General features: G+C 41.5%; 1 protein-coding gene across 1 annotated transcript; it reads left to right on the forward strand.

Annotated features, from left to right (window-relative positions):
* The first annotated feature begins 2,827 nt into the window (after nt 1-2,827).
* Nucleotides 2,828-22,294, forward strand: GPNMB (glycoprotein nmb). The gene is made up of 11 exons (XM_019727640.2): nt 2,828-2,992; nt 7,071-7,223; nt 7,963-8,106; nt 10,151-10,324; nt 12,532-12,690; nt 13,006-13,317; nt 15,406-15,504; nt 16,365-16,467; nt 18,065-18,279; nt 20,628-20,721; nt 21,186-22,294. The coding sequence occupies exons 1-11, from the start codon at nt 2,923-2,925 to the stop codon at nt 21,331-21,333; spliced, it is 1,671 nt and encodes a 556-aa protein (XP_019583199.2). The 5' UTR covers nt 2,828-2,922; the 3' UTR covers nt 21,334-22,294.
* Nucleotides 22,295-24,679: the final 2,385 nt, after the last annotated feature.

Genomic DNA, 24,679 nt, shown 5'->3' on the forward strand with positions numbered 1-24,679 from the left:
TGAACACCGTGACTCTGATTATATCACGTTCAAAAGCCCACCTCAGGACACGGCAGTCACATGGGCCTCGTCCCTCTTTGAACTGAGGCCTTTATATTTAGTTCATTCTTGCCTTTCTGCTCTGCCAAGTAGCAAGGGCTGTGTTTCAACAAGCCTTGGAAACTTTGAGAGGTATTTCCTACCACTGTTCTTATCACATAGCTCTTCTTCATAAATATAATTTTGTGCTAAGTCACCTGCTGTATGACTGTGCTAGGCAGAACAGTGGCCCCCCAAAGATGTCCACACCCTCCTCCCTGGAACCTGTGAATACGTTATGTGGCAAAGGGGAATGAAGGCTGCAGGTGGAATGAAGGCTGCAGGTGGAATGAAGGCTGCTAATGAACCAACTTAGAGACAAGGAAGTGACTCTGGATTACCCAGGTGAGGCCCATGTAATCACAAGGGTCCTGACAAGTGAGAGAGGAAGGAAGGAGAGTCAGTGTCAGAGGGATGTGATGTGAGAAGAATTCCGCAGGCCACAGCTGGCTTTGCACGTGGAAGGGGACCACGGGCCAGGAAATACAGGGAGGCCTCGAGAAGCTGGAAAAGGCAAGGAAACAGTCTTCATGACAGCTTCCCTGTGGATGCTTTGATGTTGGCCCAGTGCCACCCATTTCAGATTTCTGGCTTCCAGAACATAATAGATTTGTGTTGTTTTAAGCTTCTAAGTTTCTCTTTTTTGTTACAGTGGCAACAGGGAACTAATACGATAGCTGTTTACAACAGTTGGGGAGAAAAGAACCTGAATTTTTATTATAAGATCTTTCTTAAAAACACTAGCTTGAACTGAAAAATTCCTAAACCTAAAGGCATTAACTTTCCTCTACTGCCTGCCACGACTCCTGCGTGTGGTTGTCACCAGCCATGCCACGTGTCCCTTTTTGGGTGGCTGCTGCAGTCATTACAGGTGCTTCTCCTCAGGTTTGGGACCAGGGCCACCACAAGGGGTGTCAGAAACCAGGACTCTTACAGGCAATTTGGTGCATTCTCAAAAGTTGATTATTATTATACGTTTCTCAATATTGTTTCCAAACAGAATAATCCCATCGATAATACCAAGTCATTGAGATCGTTCCCTTCTTTCAATGAACTATTTCAAATTTAATTTATAGCACAATTTTACTTTTTAAAAAAACCAAAGAACAAAAACACCAACCATGAGGATATTTCTTATCCAACACATAGCCCTGTGTGTGGTCCTACAAAGTAAACTACTTCGTATGTTGTCAACTGCTGATTATCAAGGCACCGAGGACCCAACCGGTAGTGCTTTGAAACTAAGCACTTCTGGTTTTTTCTTCACCTCATCCAGCTGCCTGCTTTTTCACCTGTTGCCCTAGCCATCTGCCCTTGATGGGACAGGGAAGAAGAGAAGACACGAGACATGATTTGATCATGGTGTCTGTCTCTCTATTAATTAAGGTTTTGTTACAGAAGAGTGTGACACTTCTAATTTATTTAGTGATGGAGGTTGCTAATCTGGCCAAAAATACAGCCTGAACTAATTATCAGTAACAAAGAGTAATAATTCTTAAAAAAAAAAAAAAAATCAACAGTATTTCCTAAACGGAAGCTTTTTTTTTAATTCTGAAAGTTACACGCTTGTTGTAAAAAGCAAACAAAACTGTATCGATTATTCACAGAACATAAAACTAATCAACACTTCCATTACTCATGTATTCATTTGTATTAGGAAACCATTGTTTCAGTCATGATTATGCTCCCTTTGATGTTTTTCCCTTCATATTTGCTTCAAAGGCTGTAAAAGCCGCTCAGAAGAGCTGTATGGGGCCTTAGGGTCGGGAATTGGCCACTCCCACTCCATGGAATTCAGTCTCACAGACTGTTTCTCGTCCTCGTTAGCAAAGCTGAAATATAAATCGGTACCCCAAATTGTACCCTCACCCCCAACCAGGACTTCCATAGCTACTGAAAATGGTCATGTCGATGTGACTCAGAGAACAGTCACATGCAGTAAAGTGTTCATGTTGCCACATGTTCTGCACATTCTGTAACTAGAAATGACTTGATGGTATAAAATTCATGTTCCAGGGAAGCTTGTTTTGCCATCGAAGGCTTGCTTTCTGTAACACGAAATAAATGGGCTGTATGTTCTCTGCAATTGGCCCAATGTGATACAACACATAAACGCTTTGAGAGCAGTTACCAAAAATTATGCAGGGCTGTTCCAAAAATTACGTGGAATTGCACAGCTATCCTAAATGTGCTGTGGGGTAAATTTCTCCACTACCGGAGGCCCGTGCAGCTGTTTCAAAGCACCTTCGGGCACAACCTATGTTATTATGCATATATGCAATCCACAATTCCAAGGTATTGAAGAGATACCTCCCCCAGCTTTGTCTCCTCTTGGGGGAAGGGTCTGTACAAGCAGGAGCTAGCCCTGGGAGGAGCTGGTCATCTAAATCACAGCAAAAGGAGCAGAACTGTGTCATTTCAACATGAGCTAGTGAGTGAATCAGTAAAGGGATGGCTGCAAGGTGATGCTCCATAAGGGTGCACATTGAAATTTTACTTGGTGAAGGATATGAATAGAGGGTCCAATAGAAAGGAAGTTCACTCGAAATTTCTTTAACTAGAAATGTGGAATCACAGCATTGAAACAGCGTGCATCTGAAATGTGAATAAACAGATGCTAAGAGCGAGTGAGTCAGAAGCACATGAGTTGTAAGAGGTTGAACTCAAGAGACCAGATCAGGCAATGCTGCCCTAATACCATCACATGATCAGCCTGAGGCCCATATTTAATTAAAAATAGGGAGTGGGGCGTGGTAGAGGCCAGAAAAGCACCCTTGTTCTTAGTGGATGGAACCAGCGGAGCTAACAGTTAAACCTTGATTGCTGGGTCTGTGAGGCTACAACATGGGGTATCTCTACTATTTCCTGGGATTTCTGCTTCTGGCTGCAAGATTGCCACCAGACGCCGCCAAACGTAAGTAACCCAGTTGCGGTGTTTAACCCGTTCTCTGGCTATTGGCTGAAGCTGTGTTGTCTGAAGTACTGTTGTCTGAGCCAGAGGCAGGGCTTCATGGAACGCCTCAGGAAGCTTTCAGGCTCACTTGTTTTTTTCTTCTGGAAACTGTTGGGAATGTTGGAACTCCAGTAAAATGCCTCCAGCTCCACTCCTTGCCAGGCTCTTGGAAAGTAATAACTGCGCAGCCTCTCTCTTAGGGAGCTTTTTTTCCATCGCAATTGCTGCCCACTGTCTTGCCAGACAGTGGGCGGGTGGCAGTGTGAGGGGAATCGTCTCTGGCCTGAGAACGAAGCAATGCTTCCCACTACACTTTGGTTTCTATCCAGTAAGGTAGAGAGCTCACATAGACTGGGGCCCCAAATCTGGAGACAGGCTCTCTAATAATCCCAACCCAGAAGCTGTTGCTAAAATTCTGCTGATATTTCTTTCCAGACCTGCAGGAACTTGCAGCCGCTATAGCAGGGTTACTGAGAGTAGAACGGAAGCCCCAGGTCTCTATTCTAGTTACAGTAGAGACTGGGGACTATTTAACAATGCTGATGCCCAGATCAGTGGAATCAGAATCTTCGGAGGTGGGGTGGGAGTATCCCTATTTAAAAAGCTCCTCTTGTGATTAGATTGCAAAGCCAGAATTTTAGCCACTGGGCCATGTGTGGCCACTTGTCAAGTCCAGAGGGTGGGTGGCGATGGTAGCCCCCATCCGTGAGGCAGAGTTAGTGTGGAGTGGGAGAGGAAGTGAATTATACATCACCCAGAAGGTCCACTGCACCTCACTCCAAAAGAGTAGTGACATTCACTGGATGAAAATTCCAGGGGTCCTGATCCTGCCAGGCAACTGGGGGGAGGCAAAGGGGCCTGGGAGAGGGAGACGCTGAGAAGGGACCAGCATCCACCTCGTGCCCACCATGTGTAGCCTCTATGGGGACTGCTTCCCTTCATCACTCAGGTAATTCCCCACAACACCTTTGTGGAGCAGATGACCCTTCCCCTATTCAACAGGTGAGGAAACTAAAGCCCAGGTTTTGCTTTTCACCTGCTGGCCCAGCTCTGAGAGAGAAGGACCGTGAACGCATGGCGGGAGGGGCCCCTGGAAGCATCACTTCACTCCTCCTGGCGGGAGAGAAGTGTCCTATGAGTAGGTTGTCCTTGCGGAGTGGGATGGGATGGGACTGCTGGGTGTACAGAGAAAGAGCGGGGAATTGCTGGTAGCCCCGCAGGGCCAGGGAGGGAGGTTTCCCCGAAGCTGGAGAGGCCCAGGTTGGGGTGGGGGAGGCCAGGGGCCGCGGGACCCAACGATGGGGGCAATGGGGGGAGAGGGACGCGGCACGTGGGAGGAGGTGGAGGCACAGCTAGTTCTCCAAGCAGCTGAGGCTGGAGGCTTGGGAAGTGCGGGTCCTGGAAGACGCCGCCCCTCCATCTCTTGCAACTGGGGCCGAGAAAAGTCCTGGTGTCTTTGACAAGGGAGCTGCCAGGTCTGGGAGAGCCGCTGGCCTGGGTTTGGCTCACGTGACTTGGGGACAGACTGAGGAGGCTGGCACTGTGATGATCCCGTTTCCCAGACCAGGAAACAGGCCACCGAGAAGGCGAGTAACTCGCCCCAGACCCCATAGCAGGTGAGAGGAAGAAGGTGGCTTCCCTGCAGACGGATGTCCTTCCTGCAGTTGGACAAACCGGGTTCCCTGCCAGCGGTGGGGCAGGGCCGCAAGTGACTTAGCTCCACTGAGCTTTCATTTCCTTCTTTGCAACTGAGTAATGGGGTTCTTGTGAGATCAGCTAACAAAAGGTGCTTAGAGGGGGAGACAGACATGGTAGCAATTTTCTTACGACAATGAACCTGCCAGGAGAGACTCCTCTATAGTCTGCTGTCCTGGCAGATGGAGGATGGGAGAACTGACAGGCCAATATGAGGCCTCTGAGCCTAATTGTAGCCTTCTTTCCACCAGTACCTCTTTGCACTGCTCAGTAAAATAGATTAGCCTGAAGTTGAATTTTGCTGTCAGTCTGAGAGGAGTCCCAGCCCATTAGGCAATGTAAACAAAACCCAGACGTTCCGATTTCACCTTGCCCTAGAGCAAAGATTCTGGCCAGAAAAAAATAAGGATGGGTAGGATTTAGCAGTGTCTCAAACACTAAGCAATTCCTTGCCACTTTCAAATCATAGCCCTGGTAGAAAGGAGGAAGGAGAGGTATTGACAAAGTGGTTAAGCAGAGCAGCCACCTCTCTGCTGGTGGAGGGAGCAGGGAGGCCAAAGTGCAGAGGGAAAAGCCACAGCGGTACTGGGAGTGATTCCATTCATCCCCACCACACACACAGACTTTTAAAGTCTGCTTACTATTGGGTTTGTTTTATCCTTCTATTCTGAAATCTTTGAAATCCTTGCTTCCTCAGATTGGTGCCCTCATGGTTAAATATGGCTGTTGCAGCTCCAGGCATCACATCATTACCCTACCATTTCCAAAATAAAATCTAAGGAAAATTACCTAAACATACCAAATAAAAAGTAGAGTAGTTTTTTAAAAACCAGCAATATGCTGTTTACCGGAAACTCACTTCAAATATAAAAATGTATATAGCAATCCCTCTCCTGGGTATATACCCCCAAAAATCAGAAAACATCTACCCATAAAGATACACGTCCTCTGATGTCCACTGCAGCATTATTTACAGTGGCCAAGACATGGAAACAACCAAAGTGTCCCTCGATAGATTAATTGGATGAAGAAGATATGGTATATATACACAATAGAATACTAACTACTCTACCATAAGAAAAGATGAAATACTGTCGTTTGCGACAACATGGATGGATCTTGAGATTATTATGCTAAGCAAAATAAGTCCGACAGAAAAAGCTGAGAACCACATGACTTTATTCATATGTGGGATATAAAACTGAAAGCAACAAAGGAACAAAACAAAGAAACAAAAACTCCCAGACACAGACAGCAGTTTAGTGGTTACCAGAGAGTAAGGGAGGAGGGGAGATGGTAGAAGAGGGTCAAATATATGGTGAAGGAAGCAGAACTGACTCCAGGTGGTGAACACACAATGCAATTATACACATGATATATTATAGAAATGCACACTTGAAACCTATGTAATTTTACTGACCATTGTCACCCCAATAAATTTCATTTTTTTTAAAAAGTACAAGAATGGAAAAAGATGTGCCAATTAAACACTAAGGATTAATAGCAAGGTACTCTCTGAACAAAGAGTATTACCAGAGATAGAGGTCAGTTCTTAATGATAAAAGGATCAACTCATGAAGAACACTTAAAAATTCTAAACAGAACTCCAAAATATATAAAGCAAAAATTGACCGAACTGAAAGAATAAACTGACAAATTGGCCAATCCATAATTGTAGTTGAAGATTTCAACATCCCTCTCTCAGTAATTAAAATACAGAAACAGAAAAACAATAGGAACGTAGAAGTCTCAAAAAACAAAACAAAAAACCTCTATCAACCAGCCTGACATAAAGACATTAAAAACAAAACAAAACACTGTACCCAACAACTGTAGACTACAATCCTGCACATGGAACATTTACCATATGCTGGGCCAACAGAAAAAATAGATTGTTCAATAGCGGGCTCTCCAGTATGCATCTCTCGGGATCCTGGAAGCATTCCTGAGACTAGCATTCCTTTAGCCAAGTGCACAGTTCAGAATGGGAAGAGATGCAAAAACTGGTCTGAAGATCATTGGCATCAGTGTTTTCCTAATGATATTGTATCAAATCCAAATATTCAGAGGATACATATTAAGAAACAAGCTGATGGTTAAGAAATACTGACTTGGAAAATTTTTCCTTGATTCATTGATGGTACATAAAGAGATAGGGTCTGAATACTTGTAGTAAAGATATTTCCAGTAAATATTTTAAAATATTACTTGCTAGACATATTGGAAGTAATACGTATGTGCTTTCCAACTTATGAAATGCAAAGGAGCTTTAACCATTGTTAGGTTAAATCCCAAATGAGGAATGGAGTAGACAAAATAATTTGTTTTTCAAATACTGTCATAGGATTTCATGAAGCACTGAGCAATGAAAGAACTTCTGATTATATAAGGGAGTACAACCAATTAAGTGGTTGGTCTTCAGATGAAAATGACTGGAATGAAAGACTCTATCCAGTATGGAAAAGAGGAGACCCGAGGTGGAAAAACTCCTGGAAAGGTAAGTCAAAAGATTCAACCCCTCACTCCCCCAAAAAAGATTCAACCCAAACAACTGTCATTTCCTACTAAAGTTAGTCTCAGAGATTCTAGACTTGTGGATCACATGACTTATGTTTCTTCTGTGAATGACATTAGTTACCAAGTGGCAGGCACATGGATTTGGCAATTTTTCCTTTATCTCAACATATCGCTTTCTAAGACACACACACACACACACACACACACACACCAGTTTGATCTAAGACTTTACAAGTTTGTAGTTCTTCGAAGATTTTGGTGAGCAAGTTTAGCCTCAAACCTATTTAACTAATGTGTGAATGGTCATCTTCAGAAGGTCTGAGACTCCAGAGCAGTTTTTAACCATCTCAAGTGTGGTTTGTCGGAAAGTGAGTATATTTTCATTCACATGAATGAATGACTTCTTCAATCGACAGTGTTGAGATTAAAAAATACAAACCTTTATTACTTGTCTCCTCGAGCCAATTGAGCAGATTTTAAAAATTTAAGTAAATGTTCTTTCTGTGTTGAGAGAATTCTTTAAATGATCTGACTTCTCTTTTTATTCATCTTCTAGAAGGTTGTACTCTGAAAGCAAAAGTTAGGAATCCAGAAAATAAATGACTGCATCGTAAAGAGGCCTAAGGATCCTCTGGTTGATCCTTTGAAGTGGATTTAACTTCACTTCATCAGTGAAAGGAAGGAGAGATGCATGGTCCCTCCACTTTTCTCTGTTCCAGAAGGCAATATGAGAGTGGTTCTGACCAGTGACTCTCCAGCACTGGTGGGCTCGAATGTAACATTTATGGTGAAGCTGGTGTTCCCCAGAGGCCAAAAGGAAGATGCTGATGGCAACACAGTCTATGAGAAGAACTGCAGAAATGGTAAGGAATGTTATTCACATCACGGAACTCCCTAGTTCTCCAAGCCACTGGATATGGTAGTAGTTCTCCTGAACTACTGGAGACCCATCTCAGAAACCTCAATGCTCACAGGTACTTCTGTAAGTGCAAGATGCTGCTGTCATCCCATGTCACCCTCTCCTCGAACTGGATGACAGCGAGGGTGAGTGTGTGCTTCCATCCAGTCCCTTGGTCACCATCCACATTAGCCAATGCCACTTCAGCAAACTGGTGGTTCTGCACTGCTTGGGACCCTTTTCAGAAGCTATATTGTCATACTCAGCTTTGTTTTAGTGGCCAGTCGATTGGACAGAGAATGCCTTGTTGACTCTCAGATTTTGATTTTAGTACTCAGAATTCTTTTGGCTACTCAAAAAATAGCCAGTTTGACAGGTGTTTGCTGATCATATTAATTTCTGCCGGCAAGTATTTCTTAAGCAAATGCTGTGTGACTAGCACAAATGCTAAAATATATATATTCTGGATTTGTTTTGCTCTTAATTAAAGCAGGAAACTCTTTGTACATGTTAAAGAACACAAATGAACACAATACATAAAGGGAAATTATCTTGTTGGAATCATACATTCTCAAAAACTCCAAGCTAATTACCAAGATTATTTAAGCAGTGACAAGGCTATTAAATACACTTATCTGATTTTATTATTTAGAACTTCTATTAAATTGTCAATGAGTGCGTTCCTCATCTTCCTATGAGGAAAACATTAGATTCTATATGGAAAGGGCTTGACAGTTAAAAGGTGTTGTATTTAATATTCTGTAGCATTTTTCTCTTTTTTTCTAAAAAAGCTGATTCTTAGAAATGTTTCAAATGACAGTCTAGCCTTCTGAGCATTTTTTATATGAAAGAGTCCTTGAGACTTCTGAAAATGTTAATAAAATATCTATCACCACTAAACGGAACTAGGGATCTTTGAAGAAATGACAGATTCCAGGTGTAGGGCATGAAAAGTATCAGGTGAGCCTGGGACATCTTATTGTGCCAGAAAACAAGGAAGTGCTCCAAGACTCATGGGAACGTGTCCTAAGGACACAGAAGCCAGCTTGGAGGCGCTCCCCCACTGGCCCTGTTTGGGTCAATTTAAGAATACAAAATACTATGGCTGTAATCGATTGATCAATAAAAAAGCTCTTCATAAATGTCAGTGACGTAAAAAGAAAAACAACAACAGCAACAATCAAGAGGGTGATGAGGTTGTTCTAGGTGAAAAGTTATTAGTCATGACTTGTTTAAAATGGAAAATGTCATATCAACAGAAAAGTAGAAAGAAGGGTACATTAAGTACCAAATATCCTCTACCTAGATTCAACAATTGAAACGTTTTGCCATATTTGCTCTTCTCTTTCTCTCTCTCTCTCTCTCTCCCTTCCTCTTTCCTTCCCTCCCTCCTTATCTCTTTCTGTGTATGTCTCTCTCCCCCCTCTCCTTCCCTCTCTCTCCCTCTCTCTCCCTCTCTCTCTCCCCCTCTCTCCCCTCTCTCTACCTCCCCTTCTCCCTACCTTTCTTTCTGAAACAAAAAAGCCAAATGTAGTATGTGACCCTTGATTACTGTGGTAGGGGTGCTGATGTTGTGTTTACATAGAAGAATACCCTTATTCTTAGAAGATGTGTGCTGAAGCCTTTAGGAGTGGAAAGTCATGATGTCCAATGAGTCAGGAAAAAAAGCTGCAAATAGAGTGTATCCAAATAAAACGATAAAGTATCCTTGAGTTTGGTTTGAATATAGTTGTGATCTGGAGACCCAATATGAAGATAAAATATAGTAAGTGATATCTCTAGATTGAATTTTCATGAATAATTGTTTTCTATAAAACTTATTGAAATGTAAGATATATTCAGAAAAATGCACAGGTCATCAATGTACCATTGAATGAATTCTGACCATTAGGGTTTTAGTTGTCCCACTATATTTAAACTAGTTATTAAAAAATATGGAAAAGTATTTGGTTCAATGATGGGCATTGTGCATTCTGAATCCAGATGACAGGGCTTGTTTCTCTGTTTAGATACAGGTCCATCTCCTGACCCACATGTTTACAACTGGACAGCATGGACAGAGGATGATGACTGGGAAAGTGGCCCCAACCAAAGCCATCACAATGTGTTCCCCGACGGAAGGCCTTTCCCTCACCACCATGGATGGAGGAAATGGAATTTCGTATATGTGTTTCACACACTTGGTTGGACTTTTACTATCCTTATTAGCTTTTTCGTTACCTTTCCTTAAAGTTAAAAATTTTTCCTCTTTTCTTATTCTGAAATTGAGAATTATAACACTGAGAGTTTAATAACAGTTAATCTGTTAGCTTTTCTACTTTCCTTAACTGGAATGGAAGGGGAGGGTTAGCCTTGTCAAATCTCCGGGACAACAAAAAATTAAAAGGAGGGAAAAAAAACAGCTCCATCTTTCTGTTTTAGAACAAAACTACTCAATCTTTTCTGTCTATAATAGTAATATGAAAAATATTAATATTTATTTATTTGAATGGCATTCAGATGGGCATCAGTTGATTTAGTCTTTAATTTTCATATTGTCAAATGAATTTTAAAGAATTAAAGAAACATGTTCTTTTTAGGAAATTTGGAAAGTTCAGAAAAGTAAAATGAAGAAGTCGTCCATAATTAACATCAGAGATTATCACTGTTAACCTGGTGGTGTTTTCCTTGCTAGTATTTCTTGTTTAGGATTATAATGTACATGGAGATTTTTTTTTCTTAATATCATGAACATTTGACTGTTTGCATAATATTCCTGGCAGTTTGCATAATATTCAATTGTGTAGAAATAGCATAATCTAGCCACTATTCTTCTTTGATATAACCTACCTTCTTTTTCTTTTTTTAACCACAAATGGTATCCACTTTGCTTTATTGCTGGTGAAGTGATTATTTTTAGGAGGAGCAAATTTAGGTTATTAATAGCAAAGCTGCTACGTTATTAATTTAAAATGTCACCAGGTACCACCTGGCTCTGAGGATTTGAAAACTGCTACCAATTGTGCAGCCTCCAAATTTCTCAATGTTTTTCTCTGTAAATTAGAGAGAGCTTCTCTTTCTCCCATTAACTTATTTACAAGCCAAAGAAAATACTAATAATACATTCCAACTGAACGAAGTACAAAATATATTCAAATATTATGCCCATCTATTTCAATCAGTTGCTTTAAAGCTGGCGTTTTGCAATGCCTTCACGGGCTTGTCAGTCAACTCACCAAATGTCATGATTTCTTTGACCTGACAGTTTGCATGGAGTTACTTATGCTCACTAACACTCCAGACTCTTTTTGGTCTTGTTAACATCCATTAACTTAACTATTTAAAATCAGCTTTCAGCTGGAAATTGCTCTGTTTTTATAACAAGACTATTTTGAAGTTCCATCTTCTGCTGAGGTCTCAGATCTAACTGATATTCTCCCTCAATTAAGCATTGCCTCTGTCATCTATCAGTGTCAGAATTAACCTTTTTCTCACTTGAAACTAACTCCGAGAGATACCTCTTCCCTCCTACAACCTCCAACAGAACTGCGTCTACATTTCAAAGTAAAGGGGGATTTCAAATTACACACCCCTTAAAAGACTAATGTATTTTTACCATGTGACTTTTTTACCAGGTCACATGACTTTTACCGTGTGACAAACATGGCCTTTAAACATCTGCATCTCACAGGCATCCATCGCACAATACCTGTTGTTCCAATGACACGTCTATCCCCGTGCCTCAATAGGATTAGAAAAATCCTTGAGCCCTGAAGGAGAGGAATTCCTTTCACTAGCTGGACAGTGGCAGTTCAATTTAGGTCAGGGTTGGAGAAAGCAAAAGAATGGCCAAGGGTGTCTTAGAAATGTGTGTATGAAACCACTCGGCTCTTTTTTACACCCACCATAGCTTTCATCACTTATTGCATATTTATATACACGTACTATTCTAAAGTAGAGGATTCTGGTCCCCTAAAAAAAGAAAAAGCTGCTTAATAATATAGCTGAAATAGTAATATTGTTATAAAAATAAGGTAGATTTTTGAATAAATTTGTTAAGCTCCATTGGACAGCTCATCATTACACTCAATGTATTTTATGTGGGAACTATATGTATTTCAAGTACCAGATTACTTATAAAAATTATTTACTTACAAAGTAACGATTGTATTATCTCACTAAACAACTCTGTTCAACGATATGCAAATATGTTTAACTGTGGGTTTGTTTTATAAAGTTTTACATAAAAATGAGCACCATGTTCCTTTCAGAAGCAGCCAGACCCACACTCTCATCCTGGTTTTCCTTCCCCAGAGCAAACTATAAATGGCAGTCGCCAGTCTTTAAGAAACTACTTCCTGTAATGATCATGTAATGTAACCAATACCTAAATATTTCCAATCTCTCAAAGGTCAGTATTTCCAGAAACTGGGACGATGTTCAGAGAGAGTTTCAATAAACACAGCCAATGTGACACTTGGCCCTCAAATCATGGAAGTAACTGTCTATAGAAGACACCGATGGACACATGTTCCCATCACAAAAGCAAAAGCTGTGTACGTGGTAACAGGTGAGTGGTGTGAACTCTAAATTAGCTGGATGAAGCACTTAGTTCTGGCGAGGTTACTAGGTTAAGAAAGAGAGCCAAGTGTTCTGGGTTAGGTTCCAATTTATCTGGACTGCTTCTCAGGCTTATATCTAGTGATGAATTTTCTCGGTTTTCCCAAATAACTTAGGGAAACTCTAGAAAACTTGCAGAGGAAAAGGAAAAATGATGCTGAATTCTCCTTAATTGAAATTTTTCGCCTGAAAACATTTCTGAAGTCATCCATTTAAAATCAAGCAATCATGCTTTTTTGTTTTTGTTTTTGTGTATAACTTTTAGATCAGATTCCTATGTCTGTGAATATGTCCCAGACGAATGATCGCAATTCATCTGACCACACGTTCCTCAGGGACCTCCCCATCACGTTCAATGTCCTGATTCACGATCCCAGCCATTTCCTCAATGAGTCTGCCATTTACTACAAATGGAACTTTGGGGATAATACTGGTCTGATTGTTTCCAACAACCACACTTTGAATCACTTGTATGTGCTCGATGGAAACTTCAGCCTTAACCTTACTGTGCAAGCTGCAGCGCCTGGACCTTGTCCTTCACCTTCACGCAGACCTCCAAAACCCACCCCTTCTTCACGTAAGTGTTTTCTGGGTGATCTTTGGCGGGGTAGGTGGTCTTTAACCTCTAAAAAAAATTCATGTCGATTATGTTATTAGATCCCTAGTTAAAACAATTGTATACAGACTCTGCAATGATTCTATTCTGTACCGGTTGATTTTAAAAGCCAATTTATCACCATTGTAAGCTGTTAGAATACGGAAGAAAGAACAATATGTTTAAAGTCACTTTTGCGAGTTGAATTTGGTGACTTGTACACAGCTCTTTGACCTTCCTCATTGTTACCGGCCCTTATTATGTATACAGATGCTTTCCCCCTTCTAGCCCATCACATTTCTCTTTGTCTACCATTTTTTGTCTCTCTGAGAAGACTCCTTATAAACATTCAGGCCATTGTACTTTCCTTCCCCTCCTCCCACTTTTCTCCCCACTTTCACTCTCCTCTCTGCCTTGCCTACATCCATCTAATGTCCCATGAAAACACAGCAAACCTTAAGAGCACTTCCTAAATGGCCCCAAGAGAATGCACCTTGAGAATATTTCTTGGCCAGCAAGCGGGAAAGACTTTAGACATTAAAATTGTTCTGGATATAAGCCATAGTTAATTAAATCCCACTATCTGGTAATAGTATATGAAGACATTCAAGAAGTTCTTAAGAGTCTACTTTGGGAAGTGTTAGCTTCCATCTGGTTCCCCATCCTTCCCCACAAAGCTGTAAGTCGTCTTAGCACCCTAGGGTCTTGGGAATGATTCTAGGCTGGCATCCTCTCAGCGGTCACAAGAGGGTGCCATAACCAAGCCCAGAGGGAACTCTCCCTCATGACGTTCAGACTTGCCGCAATTGTTTTTGCCAAAACCTGTTAGTTATAAATAATAAACTGTCATCATAGTGTGTTATTAATAAAATGAGTTCTTGTGAAGTCAAGAATATATAAATCGAGACACTATAATTTATTACTGATTTTGATTCATTCTTTTTCGAAATGTTTTAAATTACAAAATTAATTGCATGTTCCTTAGTGAAAACTCCCATAAAGAAATTTAGAATTAAAGTGAAAGTTCCTATTCACACTCTCCTCACAAGAATTAAATCCTGTTAATAGTTGGGAGGGTTTCTTCCTAGATCATTTTTCTATGCATTTTGAAACATATTTTATAATTACACATAGGGTTTATTGTTTTGATTTTTATGTATGTAGGTTCATGCTCTATATATTGTTCTATAATTTTCTTTTTTTCACTTACATATCACAGACGACTTTCTATTGATCAGTGCAGGCAAATCTAACTCACTTTATTCTATGGCTACATAGCATTCCATACTATATATAAACTGTAATTTACTTAACCATTCTCTTATTGATGGATGATTAGGTTAATCCTAATTCCAATTACAAATATAGCTGAACTGAACAGCTATAAACATGTAGCTTTGTTGTGGTATTTCTGTAGGAGAATCAATTTCTTTATCTACAAGCATTGATGGTCTTCCTTACAAATAAGGAGACCAGGTGTAAAATTCAAAATAAATTACAGATGCCTATAATGTCTAGAATTGTCCAGAAATTCCTGAATGGTAACGGGCTTAATGTCAGGTTACTTAATGCTAGTCTATTTTGAATTGTATTTTTACTCAGGTAGCTTATTTTTCTTAGAACCTGTTTATATAATAACATTTAAAATGTGTTTTAAGTCAATGAAAGGGTATTTTAAATTTCTGTTATTATTTTCCATAGGTTAGACCATAAGACATAAGGTCGTAACCTTATGAGTTAAGTTTTATAGTGAAGGGAAGCTGTCTGTCTTTATCTAATGATGTTAAATCAACCATAATTAACCCCAAAATGCTTTATAGCAACTGTGAGAGTTGGAGAAGGGGGATGGGTGGAAATAAGTAATGGGATCCAAGGTGATTATAAGAGTCAGCCCATGACTTGAAAAAGGGGAGCAAAGTGAGGTCTTTGTTCATTCAGTTCAAATTTTTGCAGCAGTTTAATAGCATAGGATTCCTGATGTTTTCCTAAAAGTGGGTAGAAAGATGTTTAGATGTACAGCTTTTATATTCCCAGCAACTAATCTAAAATCTTGCTATTCAAACTGTCCAGTACTTGCTGGTGACGACCCCCTGGAGCTAAGGGAGATACCTGGTGAAGACTGCCAGATCACCAGATACGGTTACTTTAAAGCCACTATCACAATTGTAGGTAAGACCAGCAGGGGAAAGGGGTTAGAATCTACCATGGGCCACCCGCCCACTTTGCTGGCTCTGAAGGGGTGGGGGTGGGGAGCGGGGCACCCGCTGTCTGTGCAAGGTGCACGTGCATGAGCAAGAACTCCGCGTTTCTAGATTCCCACTTGCCTATTCCGGCCTTCCTTAGACATCCTGATGGAAATGAGCCCTCCGTGAGGCTCACATACTAATGAGCCTACCCGGACTGGACCCCCCACCCTGTGCATCCCAGGAATCTGAATCAATGTGCCTTGAAGGAAGGCCAGTAACAAGTTCCCACGACTTCCACTTTCTTCCCCTAGCCGACTTCACAGTCACACTTGTGGTGTGTAAGAAGCAGGCATGAACAGGACTACCATAGCTGGCTGGCTGTGTCTTAGGCACAGCCCAGAGGTGCCCCAAAGAGAAGACAGGTGGGGGCTGGAGCCTTGCTGTGCACCCTGGTTCTGAGATGGGGGCTAAAACTCATGCTGTGCCCTCTGGGGCGGAGCCACCTCTGCCAAGAGAAGCTGGCCAAGGCCTGAGCCTGGGGGCTGCATCCCCGCAGGGGCACCTTTTCCTGAAACTTCTGCCCAGAGGGAGTGCTGCCTTCTAATACATACACAGGCTCCAGAAATAACGAGCTGGGTTGAAGAACAGTTCAGTTTGGCTTTGAAAATGCTGCATGGACATGTATCCGATGCTAGGGGATAGATTTGCAGATCGGGTGTGTTTCTGTGTGGCAAGAAGGCCGTGTACATTTTGTTTGGCCTTCTGGTTTGGTAAGGTGTGGTTTGATTTGGTTTGGTTTCCACTGTATTTTGATGTGTTTTTCTCTGGGGGTTGTTTTGTTAGAGGGAATTCTAGAGGTTAACATCATTCAGATGACAGACGTTCAGATGCCCATGCCACAGCCTGCCGACTCCCTGATGGATTTTGTCGTGACCTGCCAAGGGCCGTGAGTACATCTTCTGTCAGAGGAATGGGTCAAGTGAGGACCCCAGGCTCCCCTTCTGAGTTGATTTAAATTCCGGGTTCACTAGTGAGCCAGGACAAGGAAGGACCCTACCAGGCACTCTCAAGCATGCATTTGTTGTGCTAGAGTTGAGCAATGCTCATTCCCTTTAATTGTTGATGGAGTTGAATAACAATTTTTGATTGAACACTTCCTATGTTCTTAACATTTTACCTCTGTCCTCATATTAAATCCTCACACAATCCTATCACTCTCCCCATTTTACAGATGGGGCCACGGTGATTAGAGAGCTTGCCCCCATAAGCAGTGGGTACCCAGCAGAGCACAATTCATAGGACAAGGTCTGGCCCAGAACCCCGCTCTTAAGCTCCCTGAGGCTTCTCTGGAGTGGCAGGAGGCCAATGTGGAATGGCTGTGTCCTGGCATTAATTAATGGCAATGCCTGATAATTCTGCCTCTCTGTATAATTTACGAAGCTCTTCGAATGCATTAGCTAATTTGACTTCCGATGGTTTAGTTATAACTGTATATAATAGACTAAATATATATTAATTAATATATGTCCCATATCAATTAACTAATTAAATATGTTAATGAATTAACTGATTCACGTATATGTAAATCAAGTCATTAAAATATATGTGTATGTAGATGTATAAATTAGTTAAGAGCATGGGAAGGTATAAAAAATGTGGCCTTATTTGGTCAAAAAGGGTAACTAAGATGTTATTCAGCTTGGGGAGAGGAGTGACAAATGAGGATGACAGAAACTAGAGAAAAACTGAGTGAAAAAGGAGTGAGACCGTTGCAAGAGGCCAGGGTGTGCCCTCCAATCACCCCATTCCCTCCTCAGACCACATCAGAGCTACTCAGTAGCTCTACTGATTATACCAGGAAGTCTACTCAGAAGTGAAACAGTGGCTCTGACAGTAATGCGTGGCCAGGCAGCCTAGTGGTTACAAGGACAGTTGTCAAACATCTTTTGTTGAAGTCCCAGCTTCACCTCTACTCGCTTGTGTGACCTTGGGCCAATTATTTCCCCTCCCCAAGCTGGTTTGTCCACTGCTACTCTGGGTAATATAATACTTTCCTCATGAAATCATTAAGAGGAATGGACAAGACCACGTCATATATCTAAAGCCAGTGCCCTGCGCACAGTAAATACTGCATGATCGGCCATCATCGCTGCTGTTGTTGCATGTCTCAGGGACCCAGGCAGGGCCAGCTCTGGCATTCAGTAACACCTTTGCCTCACAGCTGAGCCATCTGCATCTCTGGCCATTCTAGGGAGCCAAAAGGTAGAGGGAATGACTTGGGCTTCGCACCATTTCCAAGAGGCTGTTGCCTTGGGGGAACAGCATTTCTTCCCCCTCCACCTCCAGGGCCTCACCTTCTGGAGGATACAGCTGTCACAGTAGCTCACACCTGGCTTGTTTAAGGGTAAATGATATGCAACTATTCCACGTTCTATGGTTTGTGTAAAAATAAGGTGGAATTTAACTTTATAGAAATGTAATGATTTTCCCTTTAAAACAACTGCACTCTTCTCTCTCCTGCCCGGTGCCATCCATGCCCTCAGCATTCCCACAGAGGTCTGCACCATAATTTCTGACCCCACCTGCCAGATCGCCCAGAACGCAGTCTGCAACCCCGTGGATGTGGACATGGGCGACAGGTGCTTGCTGACGGTGAGACGAGCCTTCAACGGGTCTGGGACCTACTGTATGAACCTCACTCTGGGTGATGACACCAGTCTGGTCCTCACGAGCACCCTCGTCTCCATCCCAGGCAGAGGTGAGTTTTGCTCACCTTTGCTCAGAGGTGATTGTACAAGCATTTCATAATGCAGATCAAGGGTGTCGTGTTCAACACGAAAGCTATTCCGAGGTTTGTTACCAATGTTTAACTTTATTTCAGGGCAAAAATTCATTGACCTATTGTTAATGTGGATTTGAGAACTGGCATTAAAATCCAACAGCAAATCTACTTAGGGAAGGGATGAGAGCGAGAGAGAGACCGCGTGAAATAATGGCCAAAGAAAAGCCTTTTGATCAAAAAACTCAGCTGTGATCAGGGAGCAGTAATAACAGGATATAATCACGACATGTTCAAATAGACTCATATCTCGAGGGGGAAGGATAAAGCCCAACATCAAAAATAACACTGTTGTCCAATTAAACTATAACAAAGGGGAGGCTGGTATCCTGTAGTCATTAGAATCCACCCAGGCAAAGGTATGAAGCCAAGAAGAGAAGTGAGAAACCAAGGGGGCCCCTGGCTTGCTGTGTGTCCTCTCTGTCCCTTCCCATATTCTACCAAGCATTACACCGAGACTGTACCAAACCAACTTACCTATCCTCAGATGTTCACCAGAAAAACTAATCTTTACCCTCCTGATGCTTGCAGAGGTAAAATGTTAACAAAGTGGACTAAAAAATTTTCTTGAGAAATTTTCATTTACTGTGGCTTCCAATGTTCCCCATCCTCAAAATCAGGACAGGACCTGGTGACCCTAAGTGGATTTCACTTATAACCAACTTTGTTGTGAGTTACTGCTTTATCTCTTAGGAGGAGTGCTACATGTGGAATGGAAGGGAGAGATTAAACTGTACACACATTACAGCACTTAGTTTGCTCCTTAATTTGAGGATGGACAGGTACAGTCTGATAACTAATTCACAGATAACTGTTTTGGACTTCATAAGGTAAAATGTACTTAAATATATATAGTTACCTGCTAACAAGAAAAAAGGCAGCTTTAACCTCATTGAAAGAAAAGCTTAAGTCATCACACCTATAATTATTTGGACGAGGGCTTCTTGTTGGTAAGATCCAAGGTGTAGATTTAAAAACAACAAAACAAGAATACTAAAGTCCCCTGCTTCCTGGAGGGCGTGCCTGGGATGAAAGGCTCCCGAGCGGAAGAAGGCAGGTGTTGCCTCTGTATCCAGGTGAGCTTGGAACTTCAAGCTGTCACCTCCCAGAGCTGCTGCGCTATTGCTCTTGTGCTGCTACAGATTTTTTTAGAAGTGCCTTTGGAGTCGACACCTGTTCTGTGAAGCTTCCCTTGCTGCTGGCAAACTGCTGGTCTCTTATCTGGATTAGATGTTTAGATATGTGTGCTCCTTTAATTCTTCTTGTAGTGAGTCATAACTTGAGGGGTGACCCGAGCCATTTTCAAAATCCAAATAAAGGAAGCTCAGAAGGAGAGCTTTTAATCCAGTGACCACTGTAACTTGATGACTCGGATTTCAGAGTCAGAACTTCCGACGTAGCTCATTGTTCGAACCCATAGACTTTTAGCTGAAATGGGGTAATGAATAAAAATTCATTATTTTATTCATTGATTCAATGAACAGGCAGGAAGCATCCGTAATTCTTTCAACAAATATTCATCATCGACTCTGTGCCCAGGACTGGGGGCTGGGATTGCAGTGGTGGCGGAGGAGATGAAGGAAAAATAAATTCCAGTTGGACTTTGGCGGTAGAGATAAGACTCATTGATTTGCTGGGTTCCAGGAGTACAGAGGAAGACATAATCCTTGCTTCGTGGTTCTCACAATCTAGTAGGAGAGAAATATGTGTAAAGAAGTAACTGCAATACTATGTGATTGAGGCAGACGAAGAGAGGCAAGTAGAGTAGTGAGGAAGGAAGGGGTGACCCACTGTCTCATGAATGTCTGGGAGGTGTCCCAAAGGGGTGGGCACTTGAGATGAGCTGGGGGAAGGACAGTCCTGGCAGAAGGCGTGGAGATTTGAAAGAGGAGAGGGAGGATGGGCAACTCCCAGGATTTTTAGCACAGTTGGACGGTAAGTAGTAGATGAGGCTAGAGGAGTGGGCGGGACTATCACTGCACCACGTGGGTGCTGCTGGGTCAGCTGAGACCTGAGCAGGTATCTCCAGGATATGACATCTCTCTCCTGAGCCCTTAACACAGTGTTCCAGACATGCTAACTCGTTCTCTAAATGGAAGATAAACTGACCCAAAGACTGTGTATTATTTAATGGAAAAGATTACTGAAAGCCCAGAGGGCGCCATGTATCTTCTGAAAGCTCCCTCCCTCATTTATTTAATTACATTACAAGCCGCATGTCCTCTAGTTGGAAGATAGCACTAATACGGTCTTTCTTCTGCTTTAAGATGCAGGCTCCCCTCTAAGAATGGCAAATGGTGCCCTGGTCTCTGTTGTCTGCTTGGCCATATTTGTCACTGTGATCGCCCTCTTGGTGTACAAGTAAGTTGCTGGTTCTAACACTTTAAATCACTATAGTGTATTGTCAAAATTAAATAACAATATACTGCACAAATGGGCCATGTCCCCTTTTTGGCTTTTAACCATTTTGTGTGAGGGAAGGAAAATCTTCCATTGAATGATGAATACCAAACCAGCCTGTTGATTTTACTGTGGTTTCTTTAAATCCTAAAAACACTACCAGATGTCAGTAACTTCACAAAATTGTCTCAGCTTAATATTTAACACCTAATCTCAAATTATAGTAAACAGGCACATTTTTTGCATAAAGAAGAGAAAATAAATATATTTTCATAAGACATCAGCTTCTTTAAAGCCCTATATTAGGTTAAATGGAATTAATCAGTTTGTTGTTTGCCCTTTGCACGGAGTATGTAAAAGATTGTAGAAAGTAACGTATTCCATCTGGAGATCTTTTTTTAATCCGTCTAACACATTGCTTTCAGAAAACACAAGGAATACAAACAGATAGGAAACAGGACCGGGACCAGAGGCCAAGGCCTGAATGTTTTTCTCAACCATGTGAAGGTCACGTTCTTCCCTGGAAGCCGGGAAAAAGATCCACTGCTCAAGAACCAACCGGGAACTCTTTAAACCTTCAGCCTTTTTTCTCACCCACAGCTCACTCTTCAAGTGCCGTATATGTGAGCTGTGCTAGAGTAAATGACTGTTAACTTTTTTCCTAAAGATTATTGCAAAATGTCTATTGTGGTTTAGGGGAGTTACAATTTTTTTTATACAGGTTAGATGACATTATAGGGAAGTGGTGAGGAATTATATACTATACACAGCCACCGCCATATTATGTAACTGACAAAATCAGTGAGCAGTGCTTTCTTTCATTATGATTTATGTTTTCACTTAAGTGACATGATGTCTATGTCATTAGTAGAATAGACATGCTGTGTCCAAAGCATAGGGGGAGAAGCTACTATTATTCATTAGAGTCTGATCTAGGTTACCCGGAAGGAGAGGCTGGACACTTTCCATATATAACCACATGCATAAACAAATGTACATACTGTATTCTTGTCGTTAAGATCACGTTCCAAGCTAACTGAATCCTATTTCAATGAACATGCATGAGCTCCCAATGGAACAATAACGGGCCAAGCCTCTACTATGATGTATATGCTTGTTATACAAAAATCATCATCATCGTTATTTAATAAATAGATGTGAATGTTTTCATGACAGGCTGCCCTGCCCAGCTGTGTAAAGGAATGGTATTCATTCATTCATTTATCCCATGAACATTTATTTAGCACTGTCTGTATATCAGGCATATTTCTAGGCACATGGCCTGGCGTTCAGAGTGTTGACACTTGTGTATATATCTGAATTCCTGTACACTCTGGTGCACGTATTTGAAATTACATGTTGTAGTTTTCTAAAGGAGGCCCGTGGTTTTCCTACTAGTTTCTCTGCTTAAATGACATAGAAACTTGATCAGTAAGGGTTTTACCTCCATTTATAACTAAAACTATCTACTGTATGTCAGACATGACTTTTTTTTTTCTCCTTCCTGAAAAATAAAGTCTGGAAAGAAACAAGATCCTGGAATGGTAATTATTTTCCAATTTGTTGTTTGCCTTTCAATTTCATTTACAATTTTGATGCATAAAAAGTTATTAATGCTGCCCTGTGGAACACTGATAATGTCATAAACACTCTATATTTTTAAATAGCTATATACCGAATGTGAAATTTCAATACATTTAACGTGTAAATGTATATAATCAGACCAATCTAAGAGAAGAGGTTTTCTATAAGCAATTGTCCAGGACTCTTTGAACAGTCAGTATTATATTAAAAATAAAAGCAAGAGGATAGTTCTAGGTCATAGATCAGTCAACTTTTTCTCCAAAGGGCCTGGTAGTAAATATTTTAGCCTTCGGGAGCCTACAGTCTCTGTTGCAGCTACTCAACTTTCAAAGGGCAGAGTAACTACCAGGTACATAAACCATAGAGCATGGTTGTGTTCCAGCAAAAGCCTATTTACAAAAGCAGGTGATAGGCCAGATATGGCCCCTGGGCCATAGTTTGTTGACCCCTGTACTAGACTAAAAGAGACCAAAGAGATACACGCAGCAACTGAAATCAATTTAGGAATCTAGATTGGATCCTACATGGGGGAAAAAACACACACACACAAAAAACAGCTTTGGAAGATTTTCTTTGGCAACTGAGGGAAATTTAAATACATACTGTATACCAGATGTTATTATGGAATTATTAATTTTCTTAAGGAGCGATGACGATTTTCTTAAGGAGCTGGAAGAGATCAGCATTTTATCTAGTTCCTTCATTTCATAGATGGCCTACAGGTGAAAAATCAGCTATTTATTCTGAAATCATCTCCAAAGACTACAAAATTTGCAGAACATGTATTGTGAAATTTCTCCCCATTTATGTGTTGGCTGTAGGTCAGTGGTTGTCACCCATAGGTTACTTTACCCTCAGAGAGACACCGGCAATATTAGGAGACAATCTTAGTTGTCACTACAAGGGTGGGGTGCTACTGGCACCTAGTGGGTAGATGCCAGGGGTGCTGCTAAACATCCTGCAATTCCAGCACCCCACACCAAAGCCGCCCACGTTATCTGGCCCAAAATATTAGAAAACCTATTGTGGAGTAATTGAAGAAATCTTGGACATGGGTTTAAAGACAGAAGACTTGGATTCGAATCCAATCCTGCCACGTAAAGCTGAGTAACCCTGAGCAAGTTTTTTGACCTTTCTTGAGCCTCAGTCTCCTCATCTGTAAAATGGACATGTGGTCCCTTCCTCACTGACTTCACAGAGCTGTCCCTCTGAAAGAATGAATGGACGTGAAAGCCCTTTGTGTATGGCATAGTGACATATACCACATGTGAGGCCTGAGGACAGAAGCAGTGGGAAGACACTTTATCATTTTTTACAATGAGTAGGAGGCCAGGACATTAGAACCTAACACAGAAAAGTATTGTCAAGTTGCAGCCAAATTACTTGGAGGTTTGTTAACACACAGACTCCTGATCCTCCCCCCGCCCCAAATTTTCTAATTGTGTTCTGGGGTGGGGCCCCATAATTTGGATTTCTTGCCAGTTTGGAGATGATGCTGACACTGCTGCTCCCAGGTTCTAACTTAGAGAAATGTGGTCTTAAGAGCCACACTTTCCTTTTCAAATCAACAGGGAGTAGCAGAGAGCAGGGAATATACAGTCAGTCACCGAGGAAGCCGGTGGGAAGCCAGTCGAAACCATCACCCAACCTCCCTCCATTTCACTATAACAAATAGCAGGAGAATGAGCTGAAATCATGAATTATTTAGATTTATATTCTCCATAGGACCTTGGCAGCAAGTCATTTAACTTCTGCTGAATGGCTATCTGTAAAATGGGGGAAATCACCTAAAAGATGTAGATGACCATTAATGTTCATTGAGAATTCGAATTTCCCAAGAAAATTGACATGTGTAGGTAATAAATTATTCTGGGAACTTATCATTCCTAGGACTTTTTGTAAGTGTCTGCATTTTAAACACTTCTGACTCATTCAGAAACACAAAGGTTGCCCTTCTTGAATTTTCAATTTTTTAACAGCTTGTACTATCAATGCATGCATGGCACCTGGTGTGTATGGTAACTCCAAATGTAAGTGGCAGGCTAAGGGCAGATGAGAAGATAGTCATCTGGTGGTGTTTAGGTGACCACCTTCTGAGACCACCTTCTGATCAGGCTCCTGGTTGGGGAAAACATCTTTTAAGATTCTTTTTTTGTTTTGTTTTGTTTTTTAATTTTTTTTTAATTGGGGAATTTGGGGGAAGAGTGTGTTTCTCCAGGGTCCATCAGCTCCAAGTCATTGTCCTTCAATGTAGTTGTGGAGGGCGCAGCTCAGCTCTAAGTCCAGTCGCTGTTTTCAATCTGTAGTTGCAGGGGGCGCAGCCCACCATCCCATG

This window comes from Rhinolophus sinicus, linkage group LG09, assembly GCF_036562045.2.
Source record: "Rhinolophus sinicus isolate RSC01 linkage group LG09, ASM3656204v1, whole genome shotgun sequence".
In the NCBI taxonomy this organism is placed as follows: Eukaryota; Metazoa; Chordata; class Mammalia; order Chiroptera; family Rhinolophidae; genus Rhinolophus; species Rhinolophus sinicus.